This window comes from Anarrhichthys ocellatus, unplaced genomic scaffold (assembly GCF_004355925.1).
Source record: "Anarrhichthys ocellatus isolate YVR2014 unplaced genomic scaffold, GSC_Weel_1.0 scaffold15, whole genome shotgun sequence".
Lineage (NCBI taxonomy): Eukaryota > Metazoa > Chordata > Actinopteri > Perciformes > Anarhichadidae > Anarrhichthys > Anarrhichthys ocellatus.
This window is the reverse complement of record NW_022280045.1, coordinates 3,516,980-3,538,368: the sequence shown is the minus strand read 5'-3', so window position 1 is coordinate 3,538,368 and position 21,389 is coordinate 3,516,980. Positions and strand designations below refer to the sequence as shown.

At 41.2% G+C, this 21,389-nt stretch overlaps 2 protein-coding genes across 12 annotated transcripts in view; both read right to left on the bottom strand.

The window, feature by feature from the left end:
• Positions 1–560: 560 nt before the first annotated feature.
• On the bottom strand, positions 561–10,457 carry espnlb (espin like b). Its single transcript, XM_031854864.1, has 7 exons — positions 10,446–10,457; positions 9,753–9,770; positions 3,150–3,282; positions 2,873–2,991; positions 2,378–2,557; positions 1,782–2,165; positions 561–1,664 (listed from the first exon to the last, which is right to left on the bottom strand). The coding sequence occupies exons 1-7, from the start codon at positions 10,455–10,457 to the stop codon at positions 561–563; spliced, it is 1,950 nt and encodes a 649-aa protein (XP_031710724.1).
• Positions 7,842–21,389, bottom strand: part of kif1ab (kinesin family member 1Ab) — a 25,964-nt gene continuing 12,416 nt past the window's right edge. For 7 of the 11 annotated variants that reach the window (XM_031854446.1, XM_031854443.1, XM_031854452.1 and 4 more), the window contains 25 exons: positions 20,778–20,956; positions 20,301–20,438; positions 20,085–20,203; positions 19,873–19,958; positions 19,552–19,687; positions 19,256–19,430; positions 18,701–18,791; positions 18,477–18,595; positions 18,318–18,373; positions 18,032–18,140; positions 17,785–17,851; positions 17,418–17,502; positions 17,189–17,294; positions 16,858–16,881; positions 16,600–16,714; positions 16,357–16,490; positions 16,176–16,237; positions 15,920–16,065; positions 15,191–15,379; positions 15,009–15,080; positions 14,149–14,255; positions 13,187–13,306; positions 12,831–13,023; positions 12,610–12,728; positions 7,842–11,872 (listed from right to left, as the gene is read on the bottom strand). In XM_031854446.1, coding sequence (XP_031710306.1) covers positions 11,815–11,872; positions 12,610–12,728; positions 12,831–13,023; positions 13,187–13,306; positions 14,149–14,255; positions 15,009–15,080; positions 15,191–15,379; positions 15,920–16,065; positions 16,176–16,237; positions 16,357–16,490; positions 16,600–16,714; positions 16,858–16,881; positions 17,189–17,294; positions 17,418–17,502; positions 17,785–17,851; positions 18,032–18,140; positions 18,318–18,373; positions 18,477–18,595; positions 18,701–18,791; positions 19,256–19,430; positions 19,552–19,687; positions 19,873–19,958; positions 20,085–20,203; positions 20,301–20,438; positions 20,778–20,956 — 2,805 coding nt within the window. In that variant the 3' untranslated portion in view covers positions 7,842–11,814. The remainder of the gene's footprint in view (positions 11,873–12,609; positions 12,729–12,830; positions 13,024–13,186; positions 13,307–14,148; positions 14,256–15,008; positions 15,081–15,190; positions 15,380–15,919; positions 16,066–16,175; positions 16,238–16,356; positions 16,491–16,599; positions 16,715–16,857; positions 16,882–17,188; positions 17,295–17,417; positions 17,503–17,784; positions 17,852–18,031; positions 18,141–18,317; positions 18,374–18,476; positions 18,596–18,700; positions 18,792–19,255; positions 19,431–19,551; positions 19,688–19,872; positions 19,959–20,084; positions 20,204–20,300; positions 20,439–20,777; positions 20,957–21,389) is intronic. The other 4 variants (XM_031854444.1, XM_031854453.1, XM_031854454.1 and 1 more) reach the window with 2 other exon arrangements.

Sequence of the window (21,389 nt, the reverse complement as noted above, 5' to 3'; positions counted from 1 at the left end):
GATCCACACTTCCCATAATGCAACTGGATGGCATCTTTCATAATATCTTCTCTGCGTGGTAAATCCCTCCGGCCCCACCCCAAATTTTAAACTCCAAGCCCCCAGTTTGTATCAAACATATGATTACTTGAGGGAACACATCATACATCTGTTTTCACATGCTTAGTATTTAATTGACTTCGACATGTAAAATCTGTGGATTGCCCCTTGACACATACCAATAACAATCCTCTGAGATCTTAATGCAGTCTTTGAATTGTTTTGAATGTTGTATGTATGTGGTACAGCTGTTAGATTACAAATATGATACCAAAAAGCTTTTTAAATGGAAAAGGATCATTTTGTGTTTTCAGAAAATGGATGTAAAGGAAAACTAAATGCATAACTTGGAAGCATTTCTTTGTCAGTGAGTGGGATGTAAACAACTAATAACTGTAATTATCACTTCATTTTACAATGATAATGCATTTTCACCAGAATTTTATTCGTCTCCAGTCAGTTTACCAAAAATAAACACACCATCATCGTTTTGTGCAAAAATGTCAAATTCAACCTTATTGCTAATGTTGAAAATCAAACAGCTCTGCCTCCTTCTCTTTCCAGAAAGCAAAGCTGCGATCGATGTATTTACAAATGTCTGGGTCACTGCCACACTCATCTGGAAGCGCAGTTGGAACTATAACTACTTTGGGTAGGAGTCTGGAATCTGACAACAATGACGAGGATGATGGTAATGGTGATGGACAGCGGCAAGGTCCGGAGTCCCCAAAGAAGCCCACTTTGATGTCCTCGAAGCCGTCGCTCCACTTTCGACTCCCAGCCCGGATTTCCTGGAGAACAGCCTTGTGGAAGTCCCTCACCACCTCCCAGGAGAAACTGCTGACGTGGTCAAAAACTTCAAAGCAGAGCAGATGCCTCATCTTCCTCTCCTCGGGCGACAGCTCTTGCTCTAGGATGTGGAAGTATCCCAACATGAAGAGGTCAAGGGTCAAGCTGTCGTGGGTCACTGCAGCACCGTCCACGTCTGGCAGGAATTGCTCTGGGGAGAAGGTTAGACGAGGTGGAGGATTTCGTGAGGAGTTAGAGGACAAGCATGACTTCTGTGCACCTTTCAGTTGTAGTTTATTCCTCCAGGAGTTTAGCGTCTTGTCCACAGCACCTCGTTGTTTGCAGAATTGAAACATGGAGGTGATTTTCCGTGGGGGCGATGCTCCTGTCACTCTCCCTGACAGTGCTTCTTGTCCCTGTCTCTTTCTCGCTGCTCTCACTGAAATAGCATATGCAGATTTCTTCCAGTGGCTCAGGAACAGCACCACTATACGCTCTTTCCTTAAGCTGGTCGTCTCCATCACAGTGTTTTTAGGAGGATCACATTGGCTCACCTTGAAACTGAGGCCTGTGTTGCCATCCTGGTTGTTTACTCCTGAAGCTCCAAACACTACCTGGCTGTTCAAGCCCGGGCCTCCTTTCACCACCCCAGCGAAGGGATAAATACCACCAATCTGACCTTCAAAGTTGGATCTGAGGTTTCTGACCGACACCCCAGACTGTTGGATCTCCCTCTCCACCCCCTCCCTCCGTGCTCTGCTGTACCTGTTGGTCTCCAGACGATGGCTAAAAGCGGACGCCAGCCCTATGTGTGGAATCCGACATCCGCTAGAGATCTCGCCGTGTGTTTGCATCGTCTCTTGGCCCGGTTGCACTAATCCCTGGCTTGAATCAATTCCTAAACCATCTCTTACCCCCTGCAAACTCTTCATCTCTTCCATCATGCCTTCCACTAGCCTCCTCTCACCCCCTTCCTCTGTGGTTTTTGTCAGATTAGTCACCAGCAGTGACATACTCCTAACAATCTCTGAGACACGACTGCACCACCCTGGCAAGGTCAGGTGCATCATCCCCTCTGCGTCCATCTTTTGTAGGACCTCTTTGTTAAGGGAGATGTTTACGATCGGATCAGGTAAGATGGTCCTCAGCTCCTCGGTCAGCCTGGTCAGCTCCAGCTCATAGGCCTGGCAGCGCTTCTGCAGTGAAACAGTCTCAATCTGCTGCTGCAGGTACACCAGGTCATCCTCTGTTAAGAGCTCCCCAAAGGGCCCCAAGACTGCGTTGTGGGCTTGGGAGTACTTCCAGCCATCCACTGGTGTGTAGTCATTACTCATGTCCTGTTAGAGAGGAATAATTTAACATTTTAAATTAATGGCTTTCTTGTCAAAAGTTAGACAAGAATATTTGCCCATTCAGTAGGAAGCTCCAGTTAGCAGCCAGTTTGAGTGAGACACCTGTTTGTTTATGGAAAGTCTCTGCATCTTGTACTTTACGTGTTATTTTGCAACATGTCAATCTCACACAAAGTACAAAAAAAGCACATGTTTACCTGTCTCCTCTGTTCCTCCTCATCCTGCAGCCTGACCTGTAGCTGCCGCACCATCACCTGTCGTTTCCACTCTGCTATGGAGCGGCCGGCTTCATCGTGAGTGGGCACCAGGGTGTCAATGTCAGCCAGGATCACGTCGATGATTGGTAACTCCTCCAACAGCTCCTCACCGTCAAGCTTCTGTCAGCGTTCAACCATGTAAGACCGTCAGAGAGTCAGTGCTAAAGCCGCATTCGTGAAAATAACACACAAGTCTATTTTCTGATGCTGTTCTAGTTATCTGTTGGATTATATGATTATCAAGTGTGCACCACGCATTCTTTTGCGCTAGAACAAACTTCTCACCACAACATCTAACTTTCTACACATGTACAGTACACTTTGTTTTTGTATAACACCTTGTTAATTATTCCTATTTTTTCCTGAAGACAACATCAACACACTTTTATGTTATTTTTCGCACTATACACATATTTTTTGTGCCCACTGGCTCACTGTTTGTCCAGTGAAGACCGCAGTGTAGCCAGCATGTCTCAGAGACTTCATAGACTTCATGTGGGACATCAGGGTAAAATCCCTCTCCGTTGGCTTTAGATAGCTGAACGATGTAACCACTGTAAACAAACACAACACAGGCCAAATGTCAACAATTCAGTTTTAAAATGACTCAATATTTCTATTTCCTTTTTACACAAAAGGTATGAGTTGTTTGTAAAATATTGTGTCAGTTGTACACAATGAAATGCAAACATGTGGTCTCTTTGTTAATCACCTGACGAGGCCACCTGTACATGCTGCATGGAGTCTGTGTTGTGTTTCTTCAAAGTGGCAGCAGGGGTCAGAGAGGAAGTGGTCACAGGAAGTGGGGAAGGGTGGCGAGGCAGGGGGAGCACCTCCTTCACCGGCTGCTAGGGACACACACACACACACACAGCAGGGGTGAGCAATGATTAAAGGGACAGTTCATCTTTCTTTTGCTTTTATGTATACATTATCATCAGAATTTAGCTTAGTCCTACGTTGTTTTGTTTCTTCGATTTCTATATCAACTGCCCTTCTAAGAGATCCAGTGATTCATTTTTGTGTGCCTACGTTGCCCATCCTTGTTTACAGTATGTAAGCTCAGTGAATGAGAATACAAAGCCGTCTTATATGTATTTTTGCTGATATTTACCAGAATTTGGTGCAATCAGTTCAGCAGATAATTGTGTTGTACTTGAAGGCACTGGTTCCCAATTAGTTTCTGCCGTTTTAGCCATACACCTTTTTACACAACAGATATTTTTGAGCCGCAGGAAAAGCAAAGCTGTAGCAGGAAATATTAACAATAGCTCATTTCCAGTAATTATTGTAATACAGCAATTAGTGAAGTTAGTACAGTAGTCAGCTCCGCCAAGATGATCAAGAGACCAGTTGTGTGTGTGTTTGTGCGTGAGTGAGTGACTGAGTGTGCACCTCTGTGTCTGTCCACGACTGTTCTCGCATTTTGCTGCAGCAAATTGCATAATATTTTTGGCTGGCCAGTTATGGCTGCATGAACAAGGACTGACTACCTGCTGACTCCTCACTCACTACTCTTAAGGGAGCTATATTTCATATTCAGAGCATTAATATAGCAGCAAACAACAATTGGGGTTAGCCAATTGTGGGTTGTATTGATTTAATCACACGACACAGTAGTGGTCCTTGCAGACACATCTGGTGGAGATCTGCGCTCTTCTCAGTGAAACTCTCATGTTACAGTGTGTTACAGTGTCCTACTGTTATTTCAGTTCCTGCACTGATGATTGGTCACCTTGTTGCTGTCCATGTTGGCGCTGCGCATTCAAAGTCCAGACTTTCAAAGCAGCAGGAGCTCCTCTTTCTGAAACTGATAACAACAATAAACAATAACCAGATAAAATGAGAAAAAGAGGACCCCACCTGGAGAGAAATTTGACACAGAGCAGCAGAGTATAAACAATTTCAAAGTAATCATCAAAGAGACTGAGGCCCCCTTGATGCCACACATGCTCAATTCAACACAGGCAACACAGCTCGTAGTAATTGGAACAAAAACAAAAAGTGGTGAAACAGGACCCCGGTCAGCGAAGGTAGCGTAGCCCGCACAGAGTGCAGGAGAAAGTGTGTTAGAGCTTGGAGAGACATGATATCCTGCTTCAGGTAACCTCACTAATTCACAGGACTTTCTAACAAGCTCCACACCATTCAAAGGCATAAATACTACACGGACAATTACAGTGTTTCTCCCAAGTCTCCCAAAGTCAGATTCCTTGTTAGGAAGGTAGCTAGCTTTTTTTTAATGCTTTATGTTCAACATACATTATTATGATTTTGAAAGATTTCAGTAAATTTATCTTCTAATATCTTCGTTCCACCTGTGATTGGGGAAAGCTTGAAACACATTTGATGTGTTATTTGCTAAACGCATTGTATTTAGTGCATTTACCAATCTAATGCTTTCATTCCACCTGTTACTGGCAATAGTTTGCAATATATTTAAAACTGAAACGTGTCATTTGTCTTATGTTGTTTGTAACTCATTGTTATTGCTGCCGATCTTTGCCGGGACACTCTTTTTTATCTTAGAAAGGCTTTGCTGGTTAAAGAACGGTTACAATGTAACCTCACCAAAAACATGTCACATAATTTACGTGCATTTTACTTACTTTTATTTATTTAAAGAAAGAAAGAAACAAACAAAAAGAAAAAAGGAGGTTCACTCTGCAAAAAGCTCAACATAGATTCAAAATATTTTTTGTCATATGTCAATATATTACTTTATTGTCCTTAAGTTCCAGGTGTCCCAATTTTTCATTCAAGATCTGGTATATTATATATATATATAAATATAAAAGCATCAGTATGCATGCAGTACTTACAATATGGTCCAGAAACTGTGGAATCACCAACACAGTGACAGTGGATGAATGCTATAGCTTTCAAAAAATGATAGAAGCATTTAATCAGAATGGAAAAAGTAACAAGGCGGAAAATCCAGAAGGTGTTGTCTCTTTACTGTGGAGCAGCCAATAAACAGTCAGACCAAGGAGCAGCATCACCTGGACTCAAACCTCAGACAGGGGGCCTTCTTAGTGTGCATAATTAAACAAGTGGGATAGAATGACCTGCAGTTGGAAGTATAGAACAATAGCTCCGTGAATGTATGTCGGAGAGAACATACTGTTGGCTGATGGAGCAGGAATGTGTGTGAGTGTGTGTGTGTGTGTGTGTGTGCATGCTTCTGGTTGAACACCTCACATACTCAGATGTGTGTGTGTGTGTGTGTTCACACCAGGTTCACACTTATGACACAAGATGCCTCGACACTACATCCACAGCTGCTTGACCACTGCTTCCTGTAGCATGAGTTATTGACTTCTTGTGGCTCACAGATTTGGATATTTTAAGTGTATTATTATTTATTATTAATTATTCTGCCACCAGTGGTTGGTTTCAGTGATACATTTCGTTGCTATACCAACCCATACTGCCTAAGACAACATAACAAGCAAGTATTTACACGCACACATCTTTTATCTATTTCTTGTTGGAGCATAATCTTTTAGTACTTGTTATACTAGCTGATTTGTGATTTGTTGATCTATTTTTTTATACAATCAATTTACTGCTGACAAAGCTAGCCAACTAGCCTAGCTGAGGCTAATGCGTTGCTAATGCAACATTCTAAGTGACACTAACTGTTACTGCTGGGTTGACTGTTACTCTATTTACTTTTACTGTACTTTACTCTTTTTACTCGTGTTGTTGTGGACTATGTATAATTGCTGAATAATGAATGTGTTTAACTTCTTGGACTTAATCTTGATCTTTCACTAGCGATACTTTTCTTTGTTTCTTCTTATGTTTATTTCCTGGTATGAGGCAATCCAACCAATTTGACAGTCTATACTTTTTGAAACCAGTTTTCTTGATTATATTCATTTATTTTAAAATGCTTTGATAAACTCTCTCTCTCGGCATCTTCTTCTTTTCTAATTTGCAATTACTACAATTTAATTTGCTGACTAATACTGTTTTCCACAAATTCCAGTGCAAATTTTTAAGGCCGGCTGCTGTCTTCAAGCGTTATGGGAGTGTTTAGCTCTCTGCCTAGCTATGTACAGTACAAACATAGTGACGGCAGGTCTACAGGTACAACACATGATTAAATATTCAACGTTCATTACATATAAAGGCCGTCAGTTATCTTACCAAACGTATTGTTCATCAACAGTGTGCTGTAACCTCAGTGTGTATTGGGAGGCGGGTGACCCTTACTCAGCCCAGGGCCTTTGTGTCAGGTCCAGTATTTCTGCCTCTGTTGTTAGGGGATTAGTCTGACTGACCCTGCTGCAGCTGAGCACATGGTGAGTAGAATATAATCAATAATGGAAGGCTGCACAAACGCAGAAGAACAGTCTCACACACACAGTCACATGTGTTCACCCTGGGCAAAAGTACAGACCGTTCTGCAACAGACATGAGAAGAGCATGATGTTGTGTTATCCATTCATCAGGTCAGCAAAAACACTGTCCTGTTGGGGTCAGGTTTTGTTTTTACTCTTTAGTTTAAACCTGTTGAGATTGGGATACTCCAGATAAATACATTACCAGGTTCCTGTACCTCTGCTAAAAGTTATTTAAAGTGACTAAAGGCTGTTCTAGTTATGCTGTGGTTACAAAAAAAGAAAGAAAAAAAAAATCGAGAACAGAACAGATTTAAAGATACCACTTTAAGAAAAAACAAAAAAGTTTAGAAAAATAATTTGTGTCTGATATGGAGTATTTCTTGGCCGCTGGCTAATCTGTCACACAACCCCCCATATAAACAAAAACCCCACTGTCATTTTGCTGTCTCCATTTCCTGTCTTTATGCTAAGCTATCCGGCTTCCTGTAGCTTCATATTGAATGGACAGACATGAGTGCGATATCAATCTTCTCATCTAACTCTCAGCAGCAAAGCGAATAAGCATATTTCCCAAAAAGATTAAAATCAAAAGGGTACAGAGCTCGATAATGTTTCATGGCATTTAATCTATATGTTGCTTTTGGACAATCATGTTTTCTCATTAAAGAGGGATGCAGGATCAAGGATGGATGCCATGGTAGAAGTCAGCCCATTCCTCATATTAAACTAATACGAAAATGAAATCTGACAATTTGATATTTGAACTACCTTCTGTGGAAAATAATATTCTACAGTTGTTATTTGTATTGTTATTCTTTGAGAAATGTTACAGCCTGTATTATAACTTTTTTCATGTCGATGTCAAGGTATATCTGAAGTTTGGTGAGTCAACATAACAAACAGTCCTACAAGATGATTTAAACTGTGCACAACAGTACTGCAGACTCGTCCATCTATCATAATGTGAGGTGTCCTGTGTGCCATATTGTGTGCTGATAATACATTTGCAAAAAATTCATAAAGGCCACAATCAAACACATCACACTAAGATGTTGCATAATTTTCAACACATTTATTTATTCGCCTTATTTTTTTTTTTTCTTGACAATTTTTGTTATGTGTCCACAGACATGATAAAGAACTCCAGAACACTCAAAAGATAAGCGTGAGCACTGAGATTAGGACTTCATCACAGGCTTCGACCTGTTTCTGCTTCTGTCAAGCAGCTCAGAGCAAGAGTGGCAGACCTGGGATCATCTATCCGGTCCATCATGGCCACCTCACCCACACTGAGCTGAAATGTGCAAAACTGATCCCTGATCAGCACTCTTTACTCTGGGGTGACCCTTGACGAAGCAGCAGGCCAGTTATTCTTTATTCATGTTGGTATAGAGGAAGAGAGAGTTAATATCATCTGTATGATGAGACCCAACACAGAAAATCTCCATTTATATACAAGACAGAGCCGAGAGGAAGGTTTCCAGTTAGTCATTACAAGGGTCATGAATGACAATACTTTACAAGCAGCACTTCGGGGGGGGGGGGGGGGGCGGGACGCTGTTGTCATTAGCAAGCGGTAAGGCAGGAGAGAGGGACAGAGGACAGCAGAAGATAAGGGGACCTGCATGCTTAGATCCAGAGCTATGACAGTTAAAAAGCAGCCAAATATAAATTAATCAACTCATTTACCTTTCGACAATTATTGGCCAGTGCAACAAAAGTATCTCACAAAGTGTTTTGTTTAAAAACATGATACCGTTAAACTATTTGGGCTGGAAGCATTGCGAGTCATCTGCCAGTTGAACACAAAACCAGACAAAAATCAATGCAATTTGGTGCAGTGTTGTTGGTGGTTTGATTGCTGAAGCAAAAATGGCAGAGTTTCAGAATCTAATCTTCTCCCTTCAGGACAGGGTTGTAGTAAACGCAAACCAGTATTCTCCATACATTCTTAAAACATCATCATACAAAATCATATTAAATAAAGATGCCTTGTGCATGAGTGCAATATACTTTAAGACCATAATTAATCTATGATTCTAAACTTTATAAATAAAACTTTCTATTCGTCTTCTGTTTCAGGAGACAACATACAGTATATATAGTATATATATATAAAGCAACAAAGTTGATTATACCAAAATGACCCAGAAATAAATGATGTAATCCCAATTATTTTTTTGCTAACAGACAGAATATCTTTTTCTAAATCAAAGAAGCCCTACGTAGCAACAAAGTTAAATGTGAAATATGACTTTTTATTAGTCCGATTTTGAACAGGTTTTATGAGTACTAGGCTGCGTTGCTCAACAGGTTGGTTGGCCTGTGGCGTACAGTCCTGAATACGTTCAGTTAACTGACTATAAATCAGATTTGACAAAAAGATGATCAGTCAGACGAGACAGAAGAGGAAAATGGGAGAGAAGAAATGGTTGGCTGACCACGTCTTTAAGTTACAAAAGAAGAATGTAAAAAACAGATGCAGATAATATCCCTTTAGATGCAAACAATACAATAGAGAATCTAAATTATGTCCACCTTAGAAATTCTCTTTAACAAAGGCAACATGTTTTTTTGTTACCCTTTTCCGTCCACTGATAATATTGATCTCAAACCAACATTTGGGGTCATCTTGGTATAATGCAAAATAACACACAGCATGTAAAAGCATCTAGAAACCATCCCTGGAGATTGAAGTCATAACAACACCAAGCTAATCATACTTTACTGGTTTCTGACACAAGCATCAAGCTGTCAAATATCTAGACTAGCAGCTACAGTACAAAAGCTAAGAGGGGGGATTGCTTTTAAATGCAACACTTACAGAGGATGATAATGAGATATGCGCTGTACTGTTACAGGCTATACCAACATACTCTATAGCATCAATGATAATATTCACTCTCCAAAACATTGACGTAGATCATCAATATAAAAAAAAGATTCACAGCATCTACTTTTACTCTACATAAAAGCTCAATCTTGGACACGTGTAGCAAACTTTAGTGTTGGCGTTAAAGACGACGATGAAGGAGGGAGAGAAGAAAAAGAGGTGAAGAAAGGGAGGCACTATCTGGTGCATGGACAACGCTCTTGCCCACTCAAAGCAACCTTCAACAGATTACAGGTCCGTGGTCAATTACAACTTTCCATTTAGCTACTAGATGAGACTTAAATAGTAAACGTATTTACTGTGGCAACTCTGCTGGCCCATAACAGACAGAATAAGTGCTTATTTGATTACGGTTGAAGAACCAGTGGTAGGATTTGGCAGCATCTAGCGGTGAGGTTGCAGATTTCAACCAACTGAAACGTCTCCCGAGTGCCAAGCGTGTGTAACTATGGCGGCCACAGCAAAAAAACGCAAATGACCCTATCTAGAGCCAGTGTTTGGTTTGTCCGTTCTAGGCTACCGTAGAAACATGGCGGTCCAACTTAGTGGACTTCATGAAGAGGGGTGTGTAGACATAAACGGCTAATTCTAAGGTAACAAAAACACAACAGTTCCCATATTCAGGTGATTATACACTAAATAAAACATACTTATTCATATTATTTTCCATATCTGACAACAGATCCCCCTAAATTCCACACACTGTACCTAGTTTAAACTAGCCACATACAGAACAGTTATCCTCCTGGTGTAGCCTATTTACCATGTCAAACATCTTGGGTTGATTTAGGTATAATTGATACGTTTTTAGTGCAATAGATTTGGGGGAAAATGTATATTTGCTCTCTTGCCAAAAGTTACACTTGGAGATAGGGCTGGGCGATATCTGGTAGAGGTGCTGGTAGGCAGATTTTGTTACTTTTAGACAGGCTAGCTGTCTACCTCTGCTTCCAGTCGTTGTGCTAAGCTAACTGCCTTCACAGTACCTGCATCATTCAGTTGTATCAATCTAACTCTCGGCAAGAAAGCAGAGCGTTTTCCCCAATATAGCAAACTATTTCTCGAACATCCTAAATATAAACACAGCAGCCCATTAGACAACGATTTACAATGAAAAAAAAAAAAAGTGCTTTGGTCAAAATAACTGAGTAAATGATACAATACATAAACTCAATACAGACAATAAAGTGCCATGCAACAAAACTGGTCAGTGGTCCTGTCACAAATAAATACCAGTGCAGAAAACCTACAATAGCAACAATAAATAAACTTCTCCATCATGGTTCTATACGCACAAGGGGTTATAAAATAAAAAAAGAAGCAGATAACGAGAAGGACGTGGGTTCTCTCTCCTGATAATGGATTAATCTAGCCAACAAACTCAGTTTTCTTGGAATCGGTTAAAGAAATAACGACACAGGAACAACAACATACCATTTTGTCCAAACAAATCCCTCGTGCTACTTCAACGTTAAAATGACTGATCTGTTTGCTATCTAAAACATATGCAGTGAAACAAATACTCTATGCTGTAGAGCACCAAGCCAATCCAAACTGAGGTAATGTACAATATATGATGGTTGTATGGAGCGATCATCCCTGCACTTTACACAACTCTACAAAGCGTCAATTTCCCCCTCACCCGATGGCGTTAATTAGAAATAAACAAATGGCTGATTTAGAACTGGGACTTATTTTCAGTTATTATGAATAAAGGAGGGACTGACCACATACTAACTCTCTACAGGGAAATGGTAGTCTTACAGATGACAGATTTCTACATGAAAGCTGATAAAAACGAGTCCCAACGCTCAGCAGGGGTAAGTGTATTAACAGGTTTGGGTGGTTAGTTTGTCTTATGTTTCTGCTAAAGGTCAGGAGGGAGCACACCATGCAGGGTTTTAAGGTGGCGATTTAAAAAAGAGAGAAAAGACAGTTTTGTTGGTTTTAGGGATGAGCGATCGAGTGATGTTTGGGAGTGGGACAGTCGTCATACAGAGGGTTATTTAAGTGGTTTATGTATAAGTTTGTTTATATGGTCTATGTTCATTAGAGCAGGATGCTGAGTTGAGCCTTTAGATTGTATTGTTTTGTATGTTTGTTTGTTGTTTTCCACCAGGCCGGTTCACCTCTCACATCCTCATAGCAGACGGGACCGACTGGACCGACTTTCTCCGGGAGAGCTTTGACCTGAGGAGAGAGAGGGGGGAAGAGAGGGGAAGTAAGACCAAAACAATTAAAATGTACCTTGTAAAGAAAGCAGTTGTGGCAATTTCCCATCAAGTTTTCTGAAAGACAAAATAACTTGGCAGTATTTGTAGAGAAAATAGAGACAATATTCTGAGTTATTTGAGGTAAGATCATTGTCTATAGTTATAGTTGTTTGTTTGATTTGTTGATTCTCAGTTGTGTGGACTAATTTAAAATGTTTGGATATAGAGCTGACCTGCGGTTCACGGACTAAAAGACAATGTAGGTCATTGGTTTGAAATCTGCAGGTCGGGACGCCTCAAGAGAGAGGGGAATTAAAATATTTGAGGCCACCAGATATTTCTGCTAAACAATATTATTTGTTTTTCTGACTTTGTTTCTGTTCTTGTGAAGGATACTGGAACAGTTCAACTCTATAGGCCTCTTTCAAATGAAACAACTTGATTAAAGTGCTCAGACCTCATGTCCACACAGAAACCATAATGAGGGGTCACAGGTTCACACTACTTTGTCTTAAGGGGTCACAAGACAAAAAGGTTGGGAAGCGCTGATCCGGGTTATGTTAATTGTTTGGCATGTTCACAGTAATTACTAACTATAGGAAAGTGTTACCGCAGTTCTATTTCATATGTGTAAGATTAACATAATAGCTGTGTTAAACAGTTTTTCATGATGTTTTAGGGGGATTTTCTCTTTACATTCTCTCCACCACTCACCTGATGGTGCCGGCTAGCAGAGGGTTAAAAGCGTACAGCCAGTCGTGCATCTCTTTGTCATTGGTGGCCTGCAGCAGTATTCCACGATGCTCAGTGCATACAGCAAACGTGTTGGGTGTCTGTAGACATGAGGTTACTTCAGGTCGTTCAGGTTCAGTGTGTTACTATTTATTAATTCATCTAAAACTGTGTTTTACTATCGAACTGAAGCTCGGTCGTACCCGCAGTAAGGTCTGTTTGTCCTCACTGTATTCCACCTTCGCAGATGACAGGTTGATGACAGCTCTCTCCACGCTGTCCCTCTCGCTGCGGTACAGGTAGACGTAGGGCCTGCGCACCACCACGTAACGCTTCATCCAGCCGCTGGTGTGGGGCTCCAGGAAGTGCAGGTAACCCTTCTTTGACACAATGGGGCTGCACACGATGAAATAAATATTAATGTTAAGACAAAATCAATACAACTTTTCTTAAAGGATGCTTGTTCCCCAAATAAAAACAATAGTGTTTGCCATTTACAAGTAAAAGGTTAGCTTTCTCCACAGTGATTCAAAATCAAGTATTGTGTGCGTGGTCTGACCTGACACGGATCTCCTGTATGTCAGGAACAAAGGTGCATCCTCTGAGAGCTTTCTTTCTGTCCACGGGGCTGTACGGGTCCAGATCTGGTGTGGACGCTCCTGAACTGGGTTCAGTGTGTCTACACAACATAAACAAGATTTTCTTAATGTGACAAAAGGAACACGGTTTCATTCAAAGCACTATGTCTCAGCCTGTAAATCTGACTTTAAAAACATATTCTTCTTATTAATTCACTACAAAAAAAAAATGTTACAATGTCTTAGCTATGAGTGAATGGAGTATTTTTATTTTATTCTACTTTATACTTCCACTCCACTACATTTCAATTAATTCACAGCTGTATATACTGGTTTCTTTGCAGATTAAGATTTGTAATACAAAACCTAACCAGTTTATAGAATATGATATATTATCAGAGATTAAACTACCCAATTGTTCTGGTCATACTTCTATACTCTTACTTTAAGTAAGATTTTTGAATGCAGGACCTCAGACCAGTATTTGTTACATTGGGATATTTCTACTTTTACTGAAGTAAATCGTTTGAATACTTCTTTCACCACTGAAAGATTTTATTGCAAATGTTAGTTGCATAATGATATCACCAAGTGAAATATTTAGCATATGAAAAGCTAAATTGAATACACCTATGAGGGTAACCTACTTTTCCTGGACAAAAATCTCCAGCGGCAGCAAAAACAATGTTTGTTATTTTAAATAAATGTAGGAAAATTTTGGTGCACAGCAAAGAAAAAATGTCTACTGCATCACCAAAGAAGTCACTGTAATCAAAGGACATTTGCAGATTATCACTTGATTACAACTGACACTAAATGTTTCTTGAAACACAACATTTACTTTATTTATCTTCTCAGGCACAGTGTAGCAAAGTATCTAAAACAGGACAGACCAATAGTATTAAACTGATACTGCGACGAGTAACTGCACGTATTCACATACCTAATGTCATAATTTCCCTCGACCAGTGAGGGGCAGGTAGAGGACGGAGTGAGCGTGCTCAGTCCAGACGAGGAGTTGCTCATTAGCGACGCAGACATCTCAGAAAGCTAAAACACGCACACACAACCACACACACAGCAACACGTTCACAACAAATCACGCATGGAGAAGCACACACACACACACACACGCACATGACAAAAGGGACAAACACAGGTACAGACAAAACATACCAGCAAACAATTAAGCACAAACAACACAGACGTGCATTCAGAAAACAATCCAATCAGAATATTTGTCATTTTCTTGCATTGTATTGTAAAAACCATCTCTTTACTATTGTAATTCTCATTACGTAAGAGCCCCTTTGCTGATTAACATGTTAGAGAGGACATGCAGGAGAAGCATCAGGTTAGTGGAAGCCTTGCAGAGACTTAAGGGGGGGGGGGGGCAGTGAGGGATGAGTCCGAGGGGAAATGTTAAATCATAGGTATGAGTTATGGATGCATGGCTTTAAATCTGCAGTAAACCTGAGTCGATATTATCTTGAAAAAATTGTTTCTTGTTGAAGCTGAAGAAATGATTATTTGTGGAGAATATTTAACCCCAGTCTACTGAATGATTATAAAGACATAAGACACAAGGTTAAGACAACAGAGTGATTTGGAAATAGATGAGATAAGGAAGAAAGAAAGAAAAATAAAGGAATCTGTACAGAAAAAGGACTGAATAAGGAGTGAATGGAATGGCAGAGAGTGGTTGAAGGGCGGGGCTTAAATATTTTGTGAGGGTACAGCGGTAAACGCTAAAGGTTCAGAAGGATTAACGGGCCGGGTCAGAGGGCCTAGGCTGGGGCTCACCTTGCTCTCACTGGCACTGCTGCTCACCTGGCTGTACTCCCTGTTGAAGGTGTGCATTAGCAGACGCAGACACTGGAAAGGAAAAAAGTGAAAACACAGATGATGTTGAATGAAAACTGTAACTGATTGAAAAAAAATCAAGTGAAAAAAGTTGACTGGTGGCCCCGGGGAGCAGCAGTCACCTTGGCAGCCAGCTCCCTCTGCCTCTGGTTGGGGCTGTCGAGGGCAGGGCTGCTGCCGGGACTGTGGCTGAGGACGGGACTCTTTGCAAAATCGCTGATGTCGCTGCTCTTGTAGAGCGCATCCTGTCCCGCCAGCAGAGTCGCCTCCAGCTTCTCCCTCAGCAGCAGGTAGTGCCTGGTCTTCTCCACCTAAAAACACGAGCGCATACAGACTTCAACGGTTGTGGTACGGAAAGGCTCGCAGGGCGTTTGACTGGGACTGGCGACATTTCAAGTACTGTAGATTCAAACGAAGAGAACTGTTCAGACAATATTGATATTGGGCTGTGCAGTTGCAGTCATTCTTCATTTGTAATCTAAAACACCTGGTTTGAATAAATGTTCACACGGTTGGGGTGATTTGAAAGGTGAGATATGTCATCACCTAATCCAGCCATCGTTAACCTCATTCCTGTCCAGTGGAAACCCTGTATCTTCAAGTTTGGTGATGTTGGATTTGAGATAAAATGAAAGATTAAGAAAAATGTTCTACTTCTTGGGTTCAATTAACCATTAAAAAACCTAGTGGACCACCTAAAGAGTGTATTACCACAAAGCTGTGAAAAGGGTTTAGATGGACTTTGTGAGGCTCAATCCAAATATAATAAGCTGCACTTGTTCCAGTGACAATATAATGTATCTTGTCTAGATGTCATCTTACTAACAAACCTATTCAGTCAACACACTGACCTCCTGCAGTAAACTGAGTTTCTCCAGCTCCCACTGGTGGTCCAGGATGAGGCTGTCGCTGCGAGGCCTCCATCCAGCCAGGTTCTCCTCTCCTCGGACGTACGCCACCGAGGTGTCCAGCACACGCCTGCGACGACGCTGCATGCCTGAAGAAAAAGATGTTCTGTGAGTATTTTAAACCCAAATACAAACACTAGTTGAAAAGGAAATGCTATCGTAATTCTTGCTGATTATTTTTCTTTGATTTCGGTCTCACCTGGACTTCCATTGTCCGCCACATGGCAAAGAGTGGCTTCATAGACGCCAGTGACACGGTTACTAAGAAGAAGAGAGACGGAATTCATTTAACTGCCAATTTCATTGAGCGCCTTTCTTAGATTGAGAGATCCAGAGTCCAGAATAAGTGTAAGATTCAGACTGTGTCCATAAATCGGTACCTCTCAGAGGGCCGGAGGCAGCCGGTGCTGAAGAGGTTTCTGATGGAGCGAGAGGCCGGCAGCTTCGCATCACGGGAGTAAAACACCATGCAGAAATCTTTGGTGATCACTGTTGGCTGAGTGCAGTTCTCCATCTAAATATAAGACAGCAACCAGAAGAGTCTGGTTATAATTTGGCTCTTGGTTTTAAACAAGTATTTATGCTCAGCGTTGACGGAACGTTTTAGTCGACAGTCTTTGTACCTCTAGATAAGCAGAGAGGGTGATGTAGATCTTCTCCCCATAGGGAGTGACTCTGTTCAGAAGCAGAGAGTTGTGCATGGAGCTGTCCCATGCTGCCTCAAATCGGTAGAAAGTTCTGCAATGTCAAAAACATACATTTATTTGCATATTTAAAAAAAAAAGTGTAAAGCTCATGAAAAGCCTGTCAGAAATTCGCCATTTTGTTATCGGAAACAATAATTGATGAAAAAGATTTTTTTAAATGATTGTCATTTATACCTATCATCAACTCCCAAGGAGACCCTGGTGTTAGCAAAGGATGAAGAGAAACAGGACACGAGTTAGAAACTTTTAACTGCAGCTGTTAAAAGTTTGAACTCAGCAAACCATACTGATCCATGCAAACGGAAAAACGCATTGAAGCCAAAACAGTATTTTATTATAAAAGGCACATTGAAGCAATGTTAAAAATACTAACCAAAGTAACTGATCTGACTTTATGTTACAGCTGAGTTAATTAATTCATAGAGGTAACTGTTATGGAATATCAAACAGCAAATACACAGAGAGAGAAAAAAGAAACAGTTAAAGATCAGTCTAAAATGTATACTTGTCGTTGTGTTTTGGCCAGAAGTATCCAGAAGACAGAATGTTGAGGGACAGGATGTTGGGGTCTATGATGGTCTCATCAGCCTCTGGTGTGTTTCGAATACGGCCTGAAGTCAAACAAGTCATGTTGGGATCAATCCGGTTTGAAAAACTGAACATTTAAAGATTTCTTCCTACTAGAATCTAACCAACTCGGCCAAACATGTTTTTAAATTGTCCTTGTCACTCACCAATAACCAGCTCCTTCACCTCTTTCCACTCAATATCATTTCCTGTTTCATGAGCGATGGTAACTGTGATCCTCCTCTGGATGCCCTGTAGAGTCAGGAGAAGATAAACCAGTTTTGTACTGGTTTAGTTCCAGTTGGGAAGACAAAAAAAAACATTCCAGGCTAAAATGGCTAAAATCCAGGCTTGAATCTTCCCAGGTATTTAAACTTTAACACTGCTATTAAAACAAGTTCTCTCCCAGATGTTTGGATGACAGATACAGGAACAAGACAATCTGGAAAATGATTTATCCAAAGCTCATGATATTCAACACTCTCTATGGAGTATATAAATATGAAACTGGTGATTTGGTGTGACATGTCAGACCTGATGTAAGAGGAACGTGCCGTGGCAGGGCATCCCACCTCTGTGGTCAACAACAGCTGGGATGTAGCTATAGCAAAGAAAAGAAAAAAATCAATGTGTTAAATGTTAGTACTCAACTGTTTTAACAGAAATGATAATATTCACTGCAGAATCTGAATACATAGTATTTTTCTTGAACACAGCATGATCTCATGTTTCTTGCTTTATGGAAGTGAAGTGGAAACACAGCCATAAAGATGCAACTTACTCTCCGTTAGCCTCCAGCTCACAGATCTCAAAGAAGGCCATGAGGTCGTATTTGGCGTGACAAGGCCCTGCGGTGGAGCGAGTCAGAGTGCTGAGCTTTGTGGCCGGCACTGGAGGAACAAAGAGAGAGCAGATTAATGTGCGAGACTGAGTAAACCAGCCTGTACTAACTAAACTGCAGTGAATATCAAATTCAGGAAAATAGAGCAGATCGCGGAGATCATATCGTTAATAAATAAAAGCTTTTGAGGCACATTAAATGAGACACATTAAATGTCACTGCTGACCTGGTTTGGATAAGGGCATCACCCGGGGGAACTGCCTCCTGGAAGGTCGCAGCTGACTAAAAAGACAAGTCAAAGGAAACCAAACATGAGGAAACTTTCTTTCCATCTAAAAATATCGCCTCACAACCAGTCATCGGCTGGAAATTAAAGGTTCCTGACCTGATCAGGTCTTTGCAGAGCGGAGGGAAAGGCTGTTTCTGATAGTGACCAAACACCTCGAAGACGATGGGCTGAGTCTTGATGTACTCCACGAAGGACTTTGTCACCTCCACTGTGATCTGTCAGAGAAGGGAGAGAATACAACTCAAACAGCCTTCAGAAAACTATTTGTAAATCAGAAATATTTTCTAATAATAGGTGTGAATGTTATGTTCACTGTTTACATTTTGAACATGGTAGAAGCCCAGCGGAGGTCCTCTGCCCGTGTTCTTCAGCGGCTCAGTGGAGAAAGCTTCGTCATGGCGGTGGATGAAGCTAAAAAAAGTGAAAAGCCGTTATGTAAGACTGACCTCCCTTTGCTCTCCCTGCACAGCATGTCAACCAAACGCATCAGGCTGACCACCTCACATACTGGTCATTTTGATAATTGCCACGAACCACAAACATTCAATCATTGAACATTTGTGTTCATTTCATTATTGATTGATTTCATTCTTGTGCAGCATCTGCAACTACAACTTGGTGATTCAAATCTAAAGAACTCATTGTTTTGGCATCTTTTTGAGATAATTTTTCTGCAGATTATTTAGTGCCAAAACAATGTGATATGAGCTTTAACAACAATGCTTCTAAGAGGTGTAAATGTGCATGCATAATTATATGATCTATTGTTTACAGAAATGGATTCTGACAAAAAACAAGAGGCATTAAGTAAGAAATGTGTAGCAGATAGACAATATTATTAACAGGACTTTGGTGGAGACGTTCTTGAAACTCACTTGAACTGGCAGAAGATGTCGGCGTACTCGGCTGAGATGCTGGAGGCCTGTAAGACGGTAACTCTGAAGGTGAAGGTGCTGCCGATCTTCAGATGGGACAGAGCTTTCTCCGGGGAGAGGTCCAGAGGAAGATCCAGATCCCGACCTGAGCTCTTTACTGGGCTGCGGGGAGCCTCTATGATGGTTACAAGAAAACACACGTGTCTGGGATTAAAACTTTTTAGATACATTTACTTCCAATTAAAACATATATTTCAGCTCTGGTGTACCATGAACATTAGTGGGGTAAACCTCACCTGGACAGGTGTTGTTGTTGACTTCATCGGCAGAGATTCCTATCTCTGCGCTCGGTCCTTCGCCCTCCACGATTCGCAGCTCCTCGGAGGAGGAGTTGATGGGGGACAGAACACCAGGACACAACTCAGTCTGGAACTGGAACAAGATGGAAAACAATCAGCCTGGATCCCATTTACACCGAACATTTACATTCAGAAAGAAATTCAAATTCCAACTCTCTTTTTTTTTTAAAACACTTGTGCTTAAATTATATTTGACTTTTATTGGTTGCACAGGACACATTCAGAGAAGACCAGTACTAATCACCATCCGATGAGTACCTTCTCAAACTGTTTATCTTCAAAGGAGATCTTGGCAGTGCCTGACTGCCTCACACCAGAGCCATAATCAGGGGCCTCCTCATCAGCTGAATGGGGACAGAACAGAGAGATAAGATGTTATATTATGATTTCTTGATACAAAAGAACAGCTACAACAACATGTTCAACAGCATCCGACTGTGACAAGACTGATATTCAACCTCTATTTGTACCTGAGATGGCCTGCACAGCCACTCTGAGGAAGCCTTTCACCTCTCCTTTCTCACTGACGATGGCCACGCGATGTACCAGAGGCACCGGGTACAGCAGGTTGCTCAGGTACACAAAAGCCCTGAGGAGAAGGTAGGAAGTGATGATTTATTGCACAATAAAAGAAAGAGCAGAGTTTTGAAACAATACAGCATCCAGGTGGGAGGGAGGTGACGTACCTGCCGACAAGACGGAACCAGGGGAAGCGGTCGTAGAAGGGGTCGCCTCCGGTCAGAGCGTGGTCACAGTCCTCCACAGCACTGCTGGGGAGCTCTGCAGCACGATCGTACATTTCCCTCATCAGGTCCAGCCTCTGCCTGCAGGGGGCAGCATGAAAAGAAAAAGATAAATGAATAGAGTAAAACAGGATTTAAAGACAGAGATGAAATACAAACAGATATTATAGAAGACACCATTAGAGAGTGGTTAGTATTCTTCTTTAATAGAATGCATGTATCAACAGCCACCGTTTGTATTTTAGTTTCTTTCTGTATTATATTATATTATATAAATCAGCATCAGATGATAAGGATGTGACATTTCCATGATAATGTATTCCATAATGTATTTCATGATGGGTGAATAAACAGACCTTGACCGTGGAATGAGCTTTTAACCCTGTAATTACTTTTTATTTGATGACAAAACCACTGTACCTGAGTTTCTCTAGAGTCCAGTAATGTGTGGCTCCGTTCTTCTGATCTTGCACTTCAACGGCGACAATGGTTCGGGGGAAAGGTCGTCTCTCCCTCTCTTTGGCAATGCTCGGGGGCAGCAGGTCGGGGGGCAGGGGAGAGTATAGAGTGTCTGTCAACAAGACGAACTGGAACTGAACCTGTGGCCGACATGAGACATAAAACATGAGTGACTGCTGCTGGTTTATATGCTCCTGCATCGTATCATCGTATCGTGTCGTTACACGTGCAAAATAAATTCCACGCCTTTTATCACCACAACAAAGAAGAAGAGTGATATGGGAATGTTTGTCTTCATTAAACAACACCATTTCTACAAGCAGTGGGCGACATGAGATGCCATCCCCTTTGTCAGCAAAATGTTTTTCTGCTTATGGAAAATCAAAACCTGAGTGAGACCTGAAGCAGTAGAGTTTCATTTTGGCTGAATAAAATGCTTCGTCATATGCACCTTTCATTAGATGGATGACTGGACAGAGCTCACATTTAATATGCAGCACTGTGTGTTATATTGTGATGACTCACTGGGCTAAATCATTTGGGTAAATCCAGAATGGCCACTGGCACTTAATA